At 45.3% G+C, this 17,161-nt stretch overlaps 1 protein-coding gene across 4 annotated transcripts in view; it reads right to left on the bottom strand.

Moving 5' to 3' along the window:
- Window positions 1–6,290: 6,290 nt before the first annotated feature.
- The window catches only part of FGFR3 (fibroblast growth factor receptor 3), a 79,843-nt gene continuing 68,972 nt past the window's right edge, over window positions 6,291–17,161 (bottom strand). For all 4 annotated transcript variants that reach the window (XM_067567689.1, XM_067567688.1, XM_067567687.1 and 1 more), the window contains exons 13-18: window positions 16,344–16,534; window positions 14,617–14,739; window positions 13,532–13,602; window positions 11,881–12,018; window positions 9,704–9,809; window positions 6,291–9,396 (exon numbers count right to left, since the gene is read on the bottom strand). In XM_067567689.1, the coding sequence (XP_067423790.1) occupies window positions 9,235–9,396; window positions 9,704–9,809; window positions 11,881–12,018; window positions 13,532–13,602; window positions 14,617–14,739; window positions 16,344–16,534 (791 nt within the window). In that variant the 3' untranslated portion in view covers window positions 6,291–9,234. The remainder of the gene's footprint in view (window positions 9,397–9,703; window positions 9,810–11,880; window positions 12,019–13,531; window positions 13,603–14,616; window positions 14,740–16,343; window positions 16,535–17,161) is intronic.

Genomic DNA, 17,161 nt, shown 5'->3' on the forward strand with positions numbered 1-17,161 from the left:
AAATGGCAGATTTTCTGTAACTTTAAATCATGTCTTTAAATCATGATTTGAGGACTTTCAGTAACTCAGCCAGAGATTAGAAGTCTGTTACAGGAGTGGGTGGGTGAGGTTCTGTGACCTGCAATGTGCGGGAGGTCAGACTAGATGATCCTGATTATCCCTTCTGACCTTAAAGTCTATGAGTCTATGAAGGAGGAAAGGAAGAGTCTTTCTCTGAATAAGGCATTGGACCAAATGGTCCAGAAGTGAGACTCCAGTAGGAATGCCCTGGTCTAAGCAGAGTTTAAGACAGTTCCTATAAACTCTATCCTCTGGATGGGGGATAGAATTGACTTGGGGATGTTCAGAAGGACCTAAACAAACTGGAGGATTGGGCCAAAAGAAATCTAATGAGGTTCAACAAAGAAAAGTGCAGAGTTCTTTACTTAGGAAGGAAATCCCATGCACAGCTACAGACTGGGGACCGACGAGCTAGGTAGCAGTTCTGCAGAAAAGGACCTGGGGGTAACAGTGGATAAGAAGCTGGATATGAGTCAGCAGTGTGCCCTGGTTGTCAAGAAGGCTAATAGCATATTGGGCTGCATTAGGAGGAGCATTGCCAGCAGGTCGCGGGAAGTGATTATTCCCCTCTATTCGGCATTGGTAAGGCCGTATTTAGAGAATTGTGTCCAGTTTTGGGCCCCCCAATACAAAAAGGATGTAGACAAGTTGGAGAGAGTCCAGCGGAGGGCAACAAAAATTATTAGGGGGCTGTCCGAGAGCTCGACTGGTGCCGCCTCCTGGCATGCGCTGCCTCCGGTGCTGGGGATCGATGTTGGCGCCAAGAGGGAGACTCCACGTTCTGTGATGGAGCAGGTCGGCTCGCTGATGCTGACCTGGAGCATCTACTGGGAGAGTGGCTCTGCTGTACTCTCGAATACCATCTGGCAGAAGATCTTCCTCCCCATACCAGGGATCTCCATCACCATTCAGGAGGACCCAACGTGGGTTTCCCCCGTGACACTGGCCCCTTCTCCCTTGGTGGTTGGGGGAGAGGGTGTAGGCGTAGGCAAGGCCAACAAGGCTCTTGCCACCTGAAAAGCCTCCGGTGTCGACGGCGTCGACAGGGGCACTCTCCCACTCCCAGAATTGGGGGAGGTTCCCTACCGGAGAGGCAGGCACCGGAGAAGTCGCGACAGGCTGGGTCCGGTGCATCTCTGTACTCGACCCTTCCCGTACCGATGGCGCAGGGGAGTGTCTGCGCTCCGCACGCTACTTCTTTCTCTTCGGTGCAGGTGATGTTGTGCGGTGCTGAGTTGAGGCCGGTGCTGGCAGTGCGTTGTGTACTGAGGTCACGCTCGGTGCCGAGGTGGAGTGGGTCGGCTCAGACGCCGGGCAGAGCGCTGCCTCCATCAACGGGGCTTTCAAGTGGATTTCTTGGTCCTTTTGAGTCCTTGGTTTAAAAGCTCTGCAGATCTTACACTTTTCTTTTCTGTGGGCTTCCCCCAAGCACTAAGGCAGTGGTCGTGGGGATTGCTGAGTGGGAAGGCCTTCCTACTGGAGGCACATGGCTTGAATCCCGATGACCAGGGCATGACCCAGCCGCTCGAAGTCCCCGCAGGGACTTGTCTTATCTCTAACTACTCTTAACAACACTTAACTACTTAACTAACTAAAACTCTTAGAATATCAAACAAGTCCAAACAAGGGGAATAGTACTTGCTGAGAGCAAGGCTAGTTCCAGCAACTGTCATGGGTGGAAAGAAGGAAGTGAGGGGGCGTAGGGCCGGCAGCACCTCATATACCGCGGCATGTGCGCGGGGCTCCAGGGGGCACCGGAGCTGGCCCTACGGGATCTGCTAAGGAGAAAAAAGTTCTGGGTAACCATGCACGGAGGCGTGCACACACCTATAGTGGAAAGGACATGAGCAAGCACTCGAAGAACCATGGAAGATCTTGCACGTGCAGTTGGGGATAAGGATTGTTTGGCAGGAGCCCACCAGAGTGGTGTCCCCAGTGTATAACCCCACAAATTCTTTCAGAAACAGTTAAGTGCTTAAGACTTAAAAATACTGAGCTAAGTAAGAAATAAAATGATTTTCAGTAAAATACGTCAAGGAGGACAGGAGGATAGCTGGAATGCCGACGTGGTCTTGGCCGATGTGTGCGGTGAAAAGGAACTGGAGGCCCTGCCTTTTAGTGCCTTGGTTGAAACCCGAGGAAGTGCAAGGGGCACCTGCGTGGACAGATGGACACGACTACTTTCAAAAGCTTCAGCTCTGGGTGCAGATGCATCATCTCAGTGGAATACATTAGGGAGCACACATCTCAAGGGTTTTATTGGTCTCTTATCATTTTCCTGTGAGAATTCACTTGAAAGCCTAGTGATTATCTGGTTTCACTCACATAGTTATTGGGGCATTTAGTGCACTGAGAAATGTTGGCTTTTCGGTTCTACCTGCCTTGTTCTGCTACTGACCCCAGCATGACTACAGCCTCCATTTCCCTTTGTCAAATCCACCTTGGCTTTTCATGTGGCAGGGCCTGAAGAGAAAGCAGCAAATCTTTGACGATAGTAAGGTCCATTGAAAACGATCATGAAAGCAGTGGCCATCTCAAGGCCTCCTTTGCATAGCTACTTATGTAAAAAATGTATTTGCTGTTCTGAAAATATGCCAGGGGGCAGCATGGAATATAAACATGGAAAGAAAGGAGGATTTAGGTGGAAAAAACTATTCAAGAGGAGGGTGCCCAATTTCAGAGCGCTCAGGGGTACTGCCGCTATGTGATTAATCATGGCCAGTGCATGTGACCAATGATCAAGATAGTTTTGCTTTCAAAATGCTTGTTATGCTCCGCAGCCAAAGAGAAATATTCAGCTGAGGCTAGGCATTGGCTCCATTGTAGGGCAATTAAAGTAAAACAAAAACAAAAACCAAATCCCCAAAGCAAATACTGCTGCTAGTGAAAGGTAAGTAAAGAAAGACTGACATCAAGAAACCCATAAGGGAAAACAAATACCGCACCATCTCCATACTCACACTGGAGGTCTGGACAGAGGGCTAACTCTCCATGAGTTTTTCTCATGCTGTCTGTCAGTGCCTACAGGAATTTCTGTAGCAGTAAAAACGACGAGAGTCCTTTAGCACTTTAAAGACTAACAAATTTAATTTCTGCAGGCATAAGCTTTCGTGGGCTGTAACCCACTTCGTAACACGGCTACCCCTCTGGAACTTTTCACCTTGGCAGCAAAGGTAGGCTTAGTACCAATCCTCCTGCAGAACAGGTGTTTGTTTTACAGACAGTAGTTACCCAGTGAATGCTCACGACCAGACCCACTTTTGCAGATAGTTGGGTTACATACACTTTTAAACATAAGAAAAATCAAGGGACCTGAATTGTGTTGGGTTGACAGCCTGCACGCTGTGGTCATCTGCCAAACAGGCAGCGGCACTGTGAGACTCTTCCATATCTACGCCATGGGAGTTAAGCCTGACCTTAAGGGCGCATCTCAGACAAATTATTTTACGTCAACAGATTCATGTCATGGCTACACCAGCGTATGTCTCTAGGGTAACCAAATCACTAGTGCAGAATCCATGTCAGTGTTTAGTCTCAGTCTCTCTGCAGTACCTGCTCAAGCGGGGTTGTCACACCGCGTGCCAGTTGTCATCCTGGAGTGTTGTTGTAGCCATGTTGCTCCTGGGATATCAGAGACAAAGTGGGTGAGGTGATATTATTGGACCAACTGTTGGTTGACAAGCTGTTGGTGAGTGTCAGTGTGACAAGCTTTTAGTTATAGATTTGCCATTCAAGGTGAAGGGCTCTTCTTCAGGGCTGCGCAACCAAGAGTGTCAGTGTGAAACACAAGATTTGAACAGATTCTTTAGTAGTTATAGATTTGAAGGGACCATTCAAGGTGAAGGGCCTGTTAACACTCCTCCAGTCACAGGGAGGGAGCCATAACTGTGATCCTGGTTCTTTGTTTACCAGGCAACTGTCTTCTGGAGATGGATTCAGACCACCTACTCCTTTCAACCTGGCCACCAGGCAGACAGCAGACAGTAAGAGTGTCTAGTCCTAGGAACCTGGGAAGGATTCAAAGTGGCAGCAGTCACTTGGGCACCGAAATCACATGCCAGGGAGCTCCTGCCATCTCCAGGCTGCAAGTTTTGACAGAAATAAGGATATTGCAGAAATCTGCAAAGAGATGGACTTCCAGGTGAAACCAGGGAGACTTTTCAATCCTAACATCTAAGGCTAAAGCTGCAGCCCAGAATAGCACTCGTCGTGGGTACGTGCCCTGACAGAAATAATTGAAATGTTTCTGGACTCCCAATTAGAGGCTCTCAGCTAATTAACACACAAGGCTCCACGTTCATCCAGCATGTATAGTCTTGGTACCCTTTAGGCAAAGTAAGAAACACCTGTAGATGTGAGTTCTTTTTGCTACAGCTCATACAAGCAGAGAAAAGGAAGCCCTGAAAGTCTTCATGTTCAGCTGAAGGCATTTATTAATTCACTCACCACAGGATGCTCAGCAAATGACTTGGATTCAAAATAAAAAAAGCTTTGTGACTGCAGCTATGCTGAGAATACAGCCCTAAAAATTAGGCAGGAAGCAGGAATATAAAAATTAAGGGTCAGTTCTGATAGCCTTAGTCCTAGTGCCTTACTTGTCTCACTGGACTCCATGCGGGCAGTGTCAGATGGAGTAAGCATTACTCCATGTAATCAGAATCTGCCCCTCAAAGCACGACAAATAAGCCACGTTGCTATCCAGTTTGCTTTCAGTGCATGTCTCAAAGTGTGTGCCCTAAACTTCACAGGAAAATCTAAAAACTGAGGAATCACATTTCATTCCTCCTCCCCCGAATTTGCAGTTGAGGAGTCTCATTCATCACCAATTCTGCAGAGACTTACAGATGGGGTGACCTTTACACAGTGTGGCCTTGTGGTGTTGGTGGAAAATAAAAGTGCTGCCCCCCCCTGCAGCATTTCCATGGACCCGCTAAAGTGCTAAAACAACAGCTGCCTTGCTACATGAGGCTTTTAACACATTAAAAATACCCCTTTGCCCTGCTGTGAAGTTAAACATGGACATGAGGCCTCAAGTCCTGCAACCTCACTGTGCTAGAGTGGTGGTATTAAGTCCAGCCCACGCTTCTGATCCATACATAGGTCACGCTGCTTTAAATCTCACCTGGGGCAACTTAAACCCAACCACTACCTCAACACAAAGCAAAACATCGGGCCTGCTCCAGCTTCCAGCCCTCTACTGGCAGCAGAACTGGCTCTGTCAGGGCCCGATCCTGCAAGGAACTGCGGCCCAGAGCTTTAACAGCACCTCACTCCCATTGAAATCAGCTGTAGTCAGGTGTCTAACTACCTTTGAAGACCTGGGACTGACTGCCCTTAACACTCACTCAACGGAAGCTGAGGCCACTCAGCACCTGGCAGGAGCACTGGAGTTTTGTCATGAAACTTACTAATTTACCGCCCCAGTAGTCCACATTAACGCAAACTGCCCTTACAATCCTGGTGATCGCAGCCTGGGTAAGGAACATGGGATTGGGCCCATTCTCCATTGGCCAGAATGATGTTTTTACTCACCCTGAAGAGTATCTTACACTACTGCAGCCTCATTGATCCCAGGGGAGTAAATATCGCTTAGGGCAAATCCTGACCCTACTGACATTAAGGGCAAAACTCTCGGATTTCACCAACAGAGTGAGGCGCATTGTCACCACCCAAAAGAGGAACTGCTTTCACACATCCTTCCCCACTGTGGACGAAGTTACGTTGGTGTAAGGGTGCTGATCCCAAGAGAACGTATTCCTGCACAGGGCAGGGAGTAAGTTTTTTAGCAGTATAGCATCCCGTTATAGCTGCATGTAGACATGGGTTCGTAGTGGAGTAACTCATGGTTAAAAACTGCTCTCCTCACAACAGTTCTATCAGCACAAAAGCTGGGTGGAGACTAGGCCTAGAAATAAATATCACAATGCAGCACCCTATGATATAATATAGCGGGGTGGCCAAACTGCAGCTCGTGAGCCACATGCGGCTCTTTTATAGTTAACGTGTGGCTCACGCAGCCCCCTGCATTCTCTGCCTACCAGATTTGGGGTGGAGCTCAGGGCTGCTGCCCTGTAAGTGGGGTTGGAGGCATCTGCCTGTCTCAGGGCTTCAGCCCTGCAAGAGGTAAGCCTGGCTCTCGTCTGGCTGAAGATTAGTGTATGCGGCTCAGAGGGTCAGTAAGTCTGGCTGTTTCTGTAATATATCTTCACCATGACAATCACAAAAGACCAACTTGAAAACAGAGGATTTATTATTGAACAAGCCCATTAAAACTGGAAAAAGAAATTCAACAACTCGTTTATTTGTATTTTTGGGTAAAAGTAAGTTTTTCCATGTTAACAAAAGCAGAATAGGTTTATTTAGTGTTCATTTCACACCTTTGACAGTTGCAGCTGTCAGGAAAAGAAATACAGTATTAAAATAAACTGAATAGAGTTGCTCATCAAAAAAAATTCACGCTATGCAAATCTGTGGATTGTAACATCAACAGTATAAAAGGTAACAAAACTGGAATTTTAATTTTTTTTAAAAGCTTAAAAAGATAACAGTCCAGACTATAAAACTATATGAGCATTGTATAAGAAATGTTAAAGTCAACAAGTCTACAACAGATACATCTTGTAAAAACCTCAATAAATTATATATATATTTATAATATCTAATAACATTTGAAATCATGCGCAAATTTGTACTTTTTTTGTATGGGAAACCGAACACTTTAGGTACTTGGAATGTACAATTAGCAGACATTTGTAAGAAAATACCTACATTTCTTTTTAATTACAAAAAAACAAATCTATAGAAATCTACTTTCTCAAGAACTTCCACTGACATAACCTCAAACTATAAATTATTCCTTTTATGAGAAGAGCTTTGTGGTGCTAAAAAAACCAAACAACTAATGTGAGATGCTGTCATCCTGTTATTGCAAATCACTGATACGTTGTATGCACAGGGAAAAAAAGAAAACCAAACAAACCAGAATGTAATCATTATATTTGTCTCTTTGTGGTAGTAAAAGAGTTAAATAAAAATACCTCCCCTTGCCTTCTTGATCCGTACTAAAGTTCCCCTGTTTATCTAGTGTGCTTTTAAACAGTGATTTGGCACAGAGGCACATAAATAGCATAGAAATTTAAGTCCAGCAAATTAGGCATTATTGGCATTTTTAATGTGTATTAGACTCAGAAGCGATGTACAATCACTGTACTTCCCCCTATATAGAATGTGGCTCCTGCTGCTGTTTTGCCAGTGTGTTATTTCTTAACTCCAAAAATGCACTGAAACCAGCAAGGAGAGAAAAAATAAATAATGTGCATCATTCAGAGTCAACATTTAGCTTTGCTGCATACTTGCTTTTAAGATCAACCACAAAGAATACCTTCATTCAAAAATAGAAAAATAAACACCCACACCCCCGTAATGCACAGTGGTTAAACTGATGGAAGAATTCTTGGCCCTAGTTTTTCAAATATGTAAATATCATCTCTCTATTATTTATTTGGATTTAACCACTGATGATGTATTGCAAAATAAACTTACCTTTGCTCACTGCAATCCAGGATAAACTAATTTTTTTTAAATGGATATATATTTATAACATTAAATGTAATTTGTTAAAGGACTGTACATTTATACATTCTCTCAATATTTCCCGTAAACACAAAAAACGTGATTAATATATTTTTCTCCATATTTAATAAGTTAAACTTAAACGCAGTAAAATTTAAAGTTTACAGTAATGCTATGCTATTTCAACCAATGAACAGATATGTTAATGTCTATAAATAACTTTACAAATATACAGGTTGATACAATTTTTAAAACAAAACTGTGAAGATATAAAAACAAAATCTTTTGCCCAGATCAGTATATCCTAGATTGCAATGCTCTTATTTTGAGAGATTTCCCTCTCAGTACTGCTTTACGTTGCATTAGTATTATACATTCTTTTATATATATATACAGTATATATTTATAGATATGTACAAAATTCTCTGGAATAAACCTTTTTGATATAAGTTAAAGGCTCTTGCCTACAGGTACCCGTAATTTCTCTCTCCAAGTCACTGAGGGTGGATAGAGACAATTTGCAAGCTTTAAAGGGGAGAAGTACTGAACAGCTGCTTCTCTTGGACTTTAAAGGCAAAAAAACTAAAAACTCAAAATATCCATCTCAAGAGAGTGACTTTTACATGCCTAGAGCCCAATCCTGCAGCATCCAGCACACCGGCAAAACACTTCACTCACAGGGAGCCCCACTGAGGACAGTGGGGCTCTGGATGGACGCAGCAGTCTGCCCAAGGGTCAGAAGTTGCAAGATCAGAGAATAATTCTGCTTGTGATGTCATTATTTAGCAATTGCCTGGAGACCTGTGGTACCTTTATACCAGCCACCTTGACACTTTCCTCCCTATAAACCCCCAAATGAACCTGTTACAATAACCTCCATGCATATTCCCTTCCGTTTGGAATGTTCTGACTCTTCCATATACACCAGCCACTCCCAGCCCTGGGCCAAGAGTGGGTTATGATCTATCACTATTAAACCACTGCCCTTCACGCTTTGAAATTTTGACTACGTTTTACTTAGATTTTTTTTTAATTCGTTCTAAGTAGCTGGGCAACGGTCGTGCCAAGATAAAAAAACACCCCAACCAACAAAAATATAGATATTTATATAAATATATTAAACCCTGCAGGCAATGTGACTTTTCCGCTTCACCAAAAAGGTTCATGAACAGATTGCATAAGCAAAGAATTTCTACATTCTTTACACTTCTCCTCCCCCAACAAAAAGTAAGATTTTTTTTCTCTCTTCTTTGTATTGTAGGCACAGAACGGCAACTCTGACACTCGGTAATACATTACCAGAGGTCCAGAGGTCAGCACCCCTAGATTTAACATTCTGTTTTTGAAAATATATATAAAATAATCATCTTGGCAAGAGATTAGTTCCTTCAGGCCAAACAGTGCTTCTTGACTTCTTATACAGCAAATGGGGGAAAAAACCAACCAAACCTCTACCGCCCTTCTATGGTTCAACAACAACAAACTTCTTGAATTACCAAGCAGTTTCACTCAAAGATCCTTCACTATGGTTTGTCCTTGGCCTCCCCCAAGCCTACATTCATAAGTTTTTTTCCCATGGTTGGTCTGTCTGTTTTTTAGTCATCATGTCCTGACGACGCCATTACACGGCTGGTTTTGGGGAAGACATGGCTCATCTGGCAGGTCGTGGGCAAACACGGAATCGTCTCCTGAAGAGCAGGTGCTGTGTGTGTCCTGGCAGGCGGGGGAATACTGCTCAAATGGCACAGATAAGTCAAGGTACTCCTGCAAGGAGAAAGGTCACATGGTTAATGTGGTGGAGCGGGGGGGAGAAGAGATAGCTAGTGACACTGCAACGCTTTCCAGTTACCACAAGCATTAGAGTTAGATCAAGGAGTGCCAGAGCTGGGTTTTGACCACCCCCAAAACATTAGGGTTTGGGGATCTGGGATTTTGGTTTAGCTCATTATAAAGACAGGGGCCTGGCCTGAATTTCAAACCGCCCCCCGAGCTAAAAAGAGATTAATTGCAGGCTTCTGGTTCACGCCCATCTCTGCTCAGGATAGCTCTCGAGCGAGAGAGAAACACTTACGTCAGTTGATGTTACAGTAAGGACCCTGTCCAGGTCTTCCACTAGCTGCTTAAAGGTTGGCCGTTGCGATGGGACTGCATGCCAGCATTCCCTCATGATCATGTACCTGGGGAGAACAAAGAGCAAGAGGTCTTGGCTGCGATCAGGTGTGTGTGAGGGTGAAAAGGGGAGGCACAGTCACGATTGTGCACACATCCTCCCACCCACAGCCAGGATTCGGCCCAAGCAACTGCTTGGACAGAGCCAGCCCCAACTTCATTGCATTGCCCTACGCTAAGCGACAGAGGCAGCTCCTTCTGTGCCTGACTCCACTCCAGCCACTGCCCAGCCAGGACACGGCCACCCAGTGAGTGCACTGCTGCAGGGCATAGCACAGCCCAGCAGCAGAAGTAAAGTGAAGAAAGGGAGCTGCTCAGAAAACAACTCCTGCATGGGGCCTTCACAAACCCGCAGTGCCAGAATCCAGACGGGCAGATATGGAAACTGGGCGTGGAGCATGTGGGAAAGGCCCAGGCTACAGAGGACTGAGAACGGCAGCTGGGTCTATTATTACTGTAGCTGTCTAGCACAAGGTCCTGGGCGATTGCATCAGGAGCAGAGGTCTACGGCTGCCAATGGCTTGGAGCTCTGTGTAGCCTCAGCATTCATGGCCTTGGCAGCAGGACCAGACTGGAGGCCCCAAAGGGAAACTGAGGAGGAGGAGGAAATTCACACTTTTCTTTTACATCCACCGTCCCACCCCTTTACGACAACGTGGGTAACCTGCAAACCATCAAGGATCACAGTTCAAGAGGAAGCCATTGGACTATCCAAACAGAAGCCCTTAATGTCCTCATGGCAAACAATGAGAAGGACCTGGCTCTCGTTCTGTCACTTTGCTGGGAGTGAGGGGACGCTCATCAGGCCCTATGGTCGTTAGTGCCCTCTCTCTCACCTGAGCAGTAGCCAAGGGCAAGGATGTTTACAGGAGAGGGCATCTTCCCACAGGGCTGCAGCACTTGTGACATAAGAGCACATACCAATTTCCTACAGCCCGGCCTACTTTTAAATCCAACGTAAAGCAGGGGAAGCTTTGCATACAGCAGGTCGTTTGTCACAGCGTGGAGCAGGCAAAGGGAAGAGTTCAAAGATGGTAGCATGAAACGGCGAGACAACAGGCTGGAAAGGGAGTACTGACAGCACACTGCTGACCGACTAGTGCTTTGTCCTGCCTCAGCCCCAGCATGGCGACTGGAGTGAGACACAGGCAATTAAATGTTTCTTAATTCACATTCACTTAGGGAGTTACTGAAGCTGGCAAGGAAGGAACTAAACGTAACGATGCCATTTTGTCAGGCTCAGAACCAGCCTCCTAGAAATGAAGTCAGGGCCAGAGAAAGAGTTTCTGATCTGCAGTGACCAGTGTGCCAGGACTGGACAGAGGTCCTAGCGTGTCCCTATTACTGCTCGTCACGGTCATCTGGGTGGACCAAATCCTCTAACTTACACCTCACTTAACTGCACCAAAAAACAGAATCTGGCTCACTTTAGATCTAGGTAAGTGCGTAAGCTGAACGGAAAGAGGCTCTGAAGAGCAATTTCTTGAAGTTCCTTATTACAGGGGTCCCATGAAATATAAACCCTTGTTTCTGGTGTAGTGCAGCAATCAAACAAATACAGCAGGCAGGAAAGCCTGTCTTCAAAGGGTAAATCACTAGAGGCCCATTGGGGACTCTAAGCTGGGATATTCCCCCTCCCCACCCACCCAACACATACTCAAAAAAAGAGGGGGCCCCCCCTTGAGCTGCTCGGAGCCCTAAGCAATTGCTTGGTCTGCTTATGCCTGAATCTCACTAGGCAAATACTCAGACCTGAGCGGGCCACTGAGTTGACATGAATCAACCAAGCATAGCAAGTGTAGCTGCATATTTTGTCTGTCAGTGACATATTGAGTCTAAATGCATCAGGCTTGGTAAGTCTATCTGGAGCCAGTCGGACAATCGCACAGCAGGGCCCACAGCGGGGTTAGCTAAATAGTAGTAAGCAGGGCACAGACAAAGGAATGGCCAGCAACATTTATACACACACTGGAAAGGGAACTGGAGAAACTGAATTAAGAAGGGAAAAAAACTCATGCATCCATGCAAGGTTTCTAGAAATGAAGCCATAAGGCTACTACCTCCCATGCTCTCACTTACAGGTCATGAGTGCAGTTTGCTGGCTTGTCCATCCGATGGCCTTCTTTTAAGAGTTTGAAGAGTTCCTCGACTGGGATTCCCGGATATGGAGACCCACCCAAAGTGAAGATCTCCCATAGCAGCACTCCAAAAGACCACCTGGGAACCAAAAAAAGAGGTTTAAAATTCAATGAGGCTTTTTAGTTTGTTTGTTTTTTGCTCATTTTGTTTTACATCTGTGGAGCCATGCATAGCTAACACAGTCATCAATAGCATGACTAATTGCCTAGGCCATTTTTACTAGTAACTTGGAGATCTCTGCTGATCCAACTCAATAGCAAAGAAATCCCAGGCACCATGTCTGAAACTGAAATGAGCATTTAATCTGATAGGTGACAGCTCATCTATTACCCCTGGCTCTTTGTTAGGTCTTCCACCAGCTCTACTGAATGGAACAAATCAAATTATTCATGCACAGCTTCACTGAACTGCAGGCTTGGAACCACAGGGCACTGTGCAAGCTGACACCAAAACTTGCTTGTTACAGCCCTTGTTTCGCTGGCCAGACTGGAAGAAAAACCCCCTACAAAAATCATCAGAGGACTAATGTTACATGCCCTAGCACTGCAGCTGTGTTATATTTATATGTCCTCTTTTTCAAAATATTCATTGCCTCCTTAATTTTCATTTTTAAAATAGAGTATCTGTCTCTCTCTCCATCTCAAGTTAAACTGTTGTGCCCACTGCAGCATTATCCGAGCCCTGAAACTGTGATTTAAGATCACTGAAGCTACAGCATGTGAAATTCACAGAAAGAGAGAGTACAAATTTGTCTGAAGCTAAGCAGAGAAACAGCTGTATCTGGGAATCCCACAGATTTTCTGCTAAACTGGTACAAGGAGCCCACTATTAAAAAATAAAATAAGCATCATGCTTAGCTAGGCGATTTCAGCTTTCATAAAAATTAAAATGGATAGCCGTGAGTTCAGCTGTGAACTGAAATAGTTCACCAGCCCATTCTGCCCTTCGTTCCAGTGGTGAATGACCAGACTGGGAGCTGGAACAGCTATGTTCTATTCCAGCTCATGCCGCTGACTTACAGCGTCAGCCATTAAAGCTAGCTAGTTAAAGCAAACATATATTTGTATAATAAATTAGTTGATCCCAAAATAGTAAAATTAATTAGATAATATATTTACGAAATTATAGTCTGACCAGCTCCAGTAACTCTGAGCAAGTTATGTAGCGCCTGAGCCTCCTACTGTAGTTAAATGTGATTTTCCATTGACTTGGATCTGAACATGCTGCTTGAGCAAAGACTGGAAGATCAAGCCTTTCTGTATTTCAGTCTGCTCATCTATAAATTGGGCATGAAATACTTGCCTATTTTGAGATGGGTGCTGGAGGCTTAGCTCAAGAGCTTGGAGATCTTTGGATGAAGGCTGCTATATGAGGGCAGAGCAATGTTGCATGTACTGAAGGTATTTCAGAGTCAGTACCAAGCTTACTGTGGAGTGGAGAGCTTTGGTTTTTTTTTTTTTCTATCAGTCTTCACCAGCACCGGGCCCAGAGTGCAGAGTCCCATTTGTGCTTAGCAGTGCATTTGTCTTTATGATCCTTTGGTATTTTGTTTTGCTTGGATTGTAATTTTTTAAATGTGGATAATGCTTACACATCGCTCTGGTGAGTGTAGACCCGGTCAAACAATGCTTCTGGAGCCATCCATTTCACAGGCAGCCGACCCTGTCATTAGGAAGACAAAGGGAATGTTCCATCAGCATATTCACTCAGCCACAACGGCACCATCTGAATCTTCTATTCTAATCCAGTTTGAAACATTTTCATTAGCAACCACATCTGCTTCCCTGATCACTGTGGAAGGCAGTCGTGGCCGCATGTAAACAGATTATAACATTTGATCCCCCAGTCTTCACTGACTATCTGTGTTATCAACATCCTCCCTCTTGCATGCTGCATTTCACTGCCAAGGTAGGTTTAATGTATCGAAGCATCTAAATCTCTCCATGAAAAACAGCATCCATCGTGTACAAAGGCAGCTGTGGGGCTGGATGTTTTCAAAAAAGAGTAGGGGCCAGCACACACGGGCCTCCCTGTCTTGCAGTGAGCTCAGTCTAAAAATGCTGCTTAGTCTGCACTACAAGGGAAAACGCACAGTGAATTCACACAGTGGCTTCACTGTGGCTCCAATGAAATCAAATTGGGGTGTTTTTGTCATTTAATTTCAACAGAACTTTCCCTCTCACCCTGGCAGGGGCTCAAAGGTGGGATGCAAGGTGTGACGCAGAACCAAAACGAGGGTCACACAATGAGCAGTGTAGGGTCAGTATAACCACAGCTGCAGTGAACAGAAACAACCCTGGTGGCTTGCTGCATTCTCCTTCAGCACAAAGTGAGTTTCCCTTTGCCAAAGTTCATGATGCCTAGATTCCACCTCAATGACACAGATGCCATCAATGCCAGAAATATCCATCAGTAATAAAATGCCATGAAGGCACCAATCCTGCAACGGACAGTGCATGGGGGGGCGCTGCTGTGTCTGGGGAGTACTGCACTGATCTCAGCAGGACTCCTTGTGAGTGCCAGGGGCCTGCCTGTCTGCTACCAATTGCGGCGTCAGCGCCAAAGTGTTCTTCTCAATGCAGTAATTTGTTTAAAATGAAGGTGTGGACCAAGGACATTGGCTGCTGAATCCTCCACCACCGGGCATTCCCATGTACTTGACAGCACCATACTCACATTGGTTGTTTTCTTATAATAGTCGATGTTGTGAACATCTCTGGCTAGGCCAAAATCGGCTATTTTCATCACATTGTCTTCAGTGACTAACACGTTCCTGGCAGCCAAGTCTCGATGAATGCACTGTGAAAGGTGAAGAAGGAAATAAATGCGCTCGTTAAGCTGCTTATGATTGGAACTAACAGAGGTTCGTGGTTTATGAGGTGCTATTTCATTTACTCCAAAGCCAATAAAGCTGCGGGCGCCATTTAATTCTTCGCCCTATATGTCATCGCTGCCACATGGAGTCTCAGACAAACTGCCTCTTAGCAACATCTAACACACATGCTCTCCTCCAGCGGTAAGACAGCAGTGCTTCTTCATCTGTTCTCTCAGACCGGGACACGCAGACTGGAGTCTGTCCCCTTCTCTTCCCAGGGAGATCTGCTAGATCCCAGTACTGTACACCAAGTGGCCATCGCCATTCTTCCTCCAGGGAGGAGAGTGTGGGCTAATGGTTTACAGGAAAGCAGTGGGACTCAAGACACTCAGATCTGAGCCCCTGCTCTATGACAGACTCACTGTGTAAACTAATGCCCCAGTTTCCCCATCTGTAAAATGGGGAGGACACCTTCTGCCTTATGAGGGTGTTGCAAGGCTTCATTAATTAACAGGCCTGATTCTCCCCTCGCTTACATCAGTGTGAACCAGGAGTAACTCCAGTGAAGCAAGAGGGAGAGTAGCATCAGGTCCAATGTTTGTAAAACGCTTTCAGAGCCCAGAAATAGCTCTCCGTAAGTATCAGTGTTATTAATGGGCCAGATCCTTTGCTAGGTTAACTCCACGGGAGTCTACGTTCACCTGTAACTTAAGCAGAGATATTGCCCTCCTAACAAATTAATTCTAGAGGGGTAGCCGTGTTAGTCTGTTTTTAGCAAAACAGCGAGAGTTCTGTGGCACCTTAAAGACTAACAAATTTATTTGGGCATAAGGTTTCGTGGGCAGAAACCCACTTTGTCGGATGCAACGAAATGGGTTTCAGCCCACAAAAGCTTATGCCCAGATAAATTTGTTAGTCTTTAAGGTGCCACGGAACTCTCGCTGTTTTAACAAATGAATGTTTGTCACAGGCTGAGTCTGTCTCAACACTTTGCATTTTCAGCATTTCTGAAAAGGGGCCACAGAGGCTCCTGAGTCTATTGTCCGAGATGAGATTATCTCTCAAACTGATGTTCAAATTTGCTGTCAGGCAGACATGGCCAAGATGCAGCACATAACTCACCAGGCTCTAAATCTGACCCTGGCTGGATAGCAGCTGAGATTAACTGAGGATCGGACATCTGAAAGTCAATTACCTCTGTTTAGAAGTTTCTGTTGTGTGACACTGAATTTGCTCACTGAAAAAGTGCATCTGAGGTCTGGCTTTCATAAGGACTCTGCAGTGTCCATGTATTGCCACACTGTTCACACATTTAGTGGTGGATTGTGGATTAAAGCAAAGGGGCATCCAGCTAAGATGCTCATAAATGGATGTGGTAATATACAAATGGATTTCTAGGTCCTTAAACAAAGCGTTTTTGCAAGTAGCAATGCATTTCTTACTGAAAAATATAACTCCTGTACTTGTGGGCTCTTATGGGCAGAGCCCAGCCATTTATTTGCCTGCAATGCACTTTGCACACCTACGTCACTACACACGTGTTTGTATATGTGATAAACAATAACAGGCTCCAAGTCTCTCAACTCACTTTCTGAGATGCCAAATACTCCATGCCACGGGCCACCTGGTAAGCACACGAGACTAGATCTTTAAATGTTAATTGCTCTTCTGGCAGCTTGCAGGTGTCGAACGAATAGTCCATGCCGGGCGGCCGACGAGCCCTGAGATATTCCCGCAAGTTCCCTTTTGATGCATATTCTACCAGAACGTAAAGCGGGCCTGCCAACAAAAAACAGCGTCAATCTGGCTGCTATATCATAATCACAAAGCGCTTTGCAAGGCAGAGTAAGCGTCATTAACCTCATTTTACTGAAAGAGAATGAGGCAGAGAGGTGAGGTGACGTTGCACGAGGTCACTGGCAAGTCAGCAGCAAATGTAGCATTAAAGAGGAAGGATGGTTCAGAGTTTGGGGACATTAGCTTAGGAAATGCAAATTCAAGCCCCTGCTTTGCCACAAAGTTCCTGTGTAACCCTGGGCAAGTGACTTTGTCTCTCTATGCTTCAGTTCCCCATCTGTAAAATGGGGATAAATGCCCTTCTCTACCGCACAGGGACGTTCTGGGGATAAATGCAATAAAGACTGTGAGGTGCTCAGAAACCATGGTATTGAGGACCACCAAAGTGCCTAGGAAAGTTAGACAGGAACAGCACTCAGGCCTGCTGACTTCCAGTCAGGTTCCCTCATCAGTGGATCATGCAGCCTCTGATGGACACATCTCTTCAGAGCAGTTCACAAACATTAACTCACCCGCATAACTGCCCTGTGGGTGAGAATTATCCTTTCCATGTGATGGCTGGGGAGGCTTAGACATAGAGGGTATTATGTGACTTGGCTAATCCCACAG

The sequence above is a fragment of the Emydura macquarii genome, unplaced genomic scaffold, assembly GCF_026122565.2.
Source record: "Emydura macquarii macquarii isolate MOO-44397 ecotype Brisbane River unplaced genomic scaffold, CSIRO-AGI_Emac_v2 contig_2795, whole genome shotgun sequence".
Classification (NCBI taxonomy): domain Eukaryota; kingdom Metazoa; phylum Chordata; order Testudines; family Chelidae; genus Emydura; species Emydura macquarii.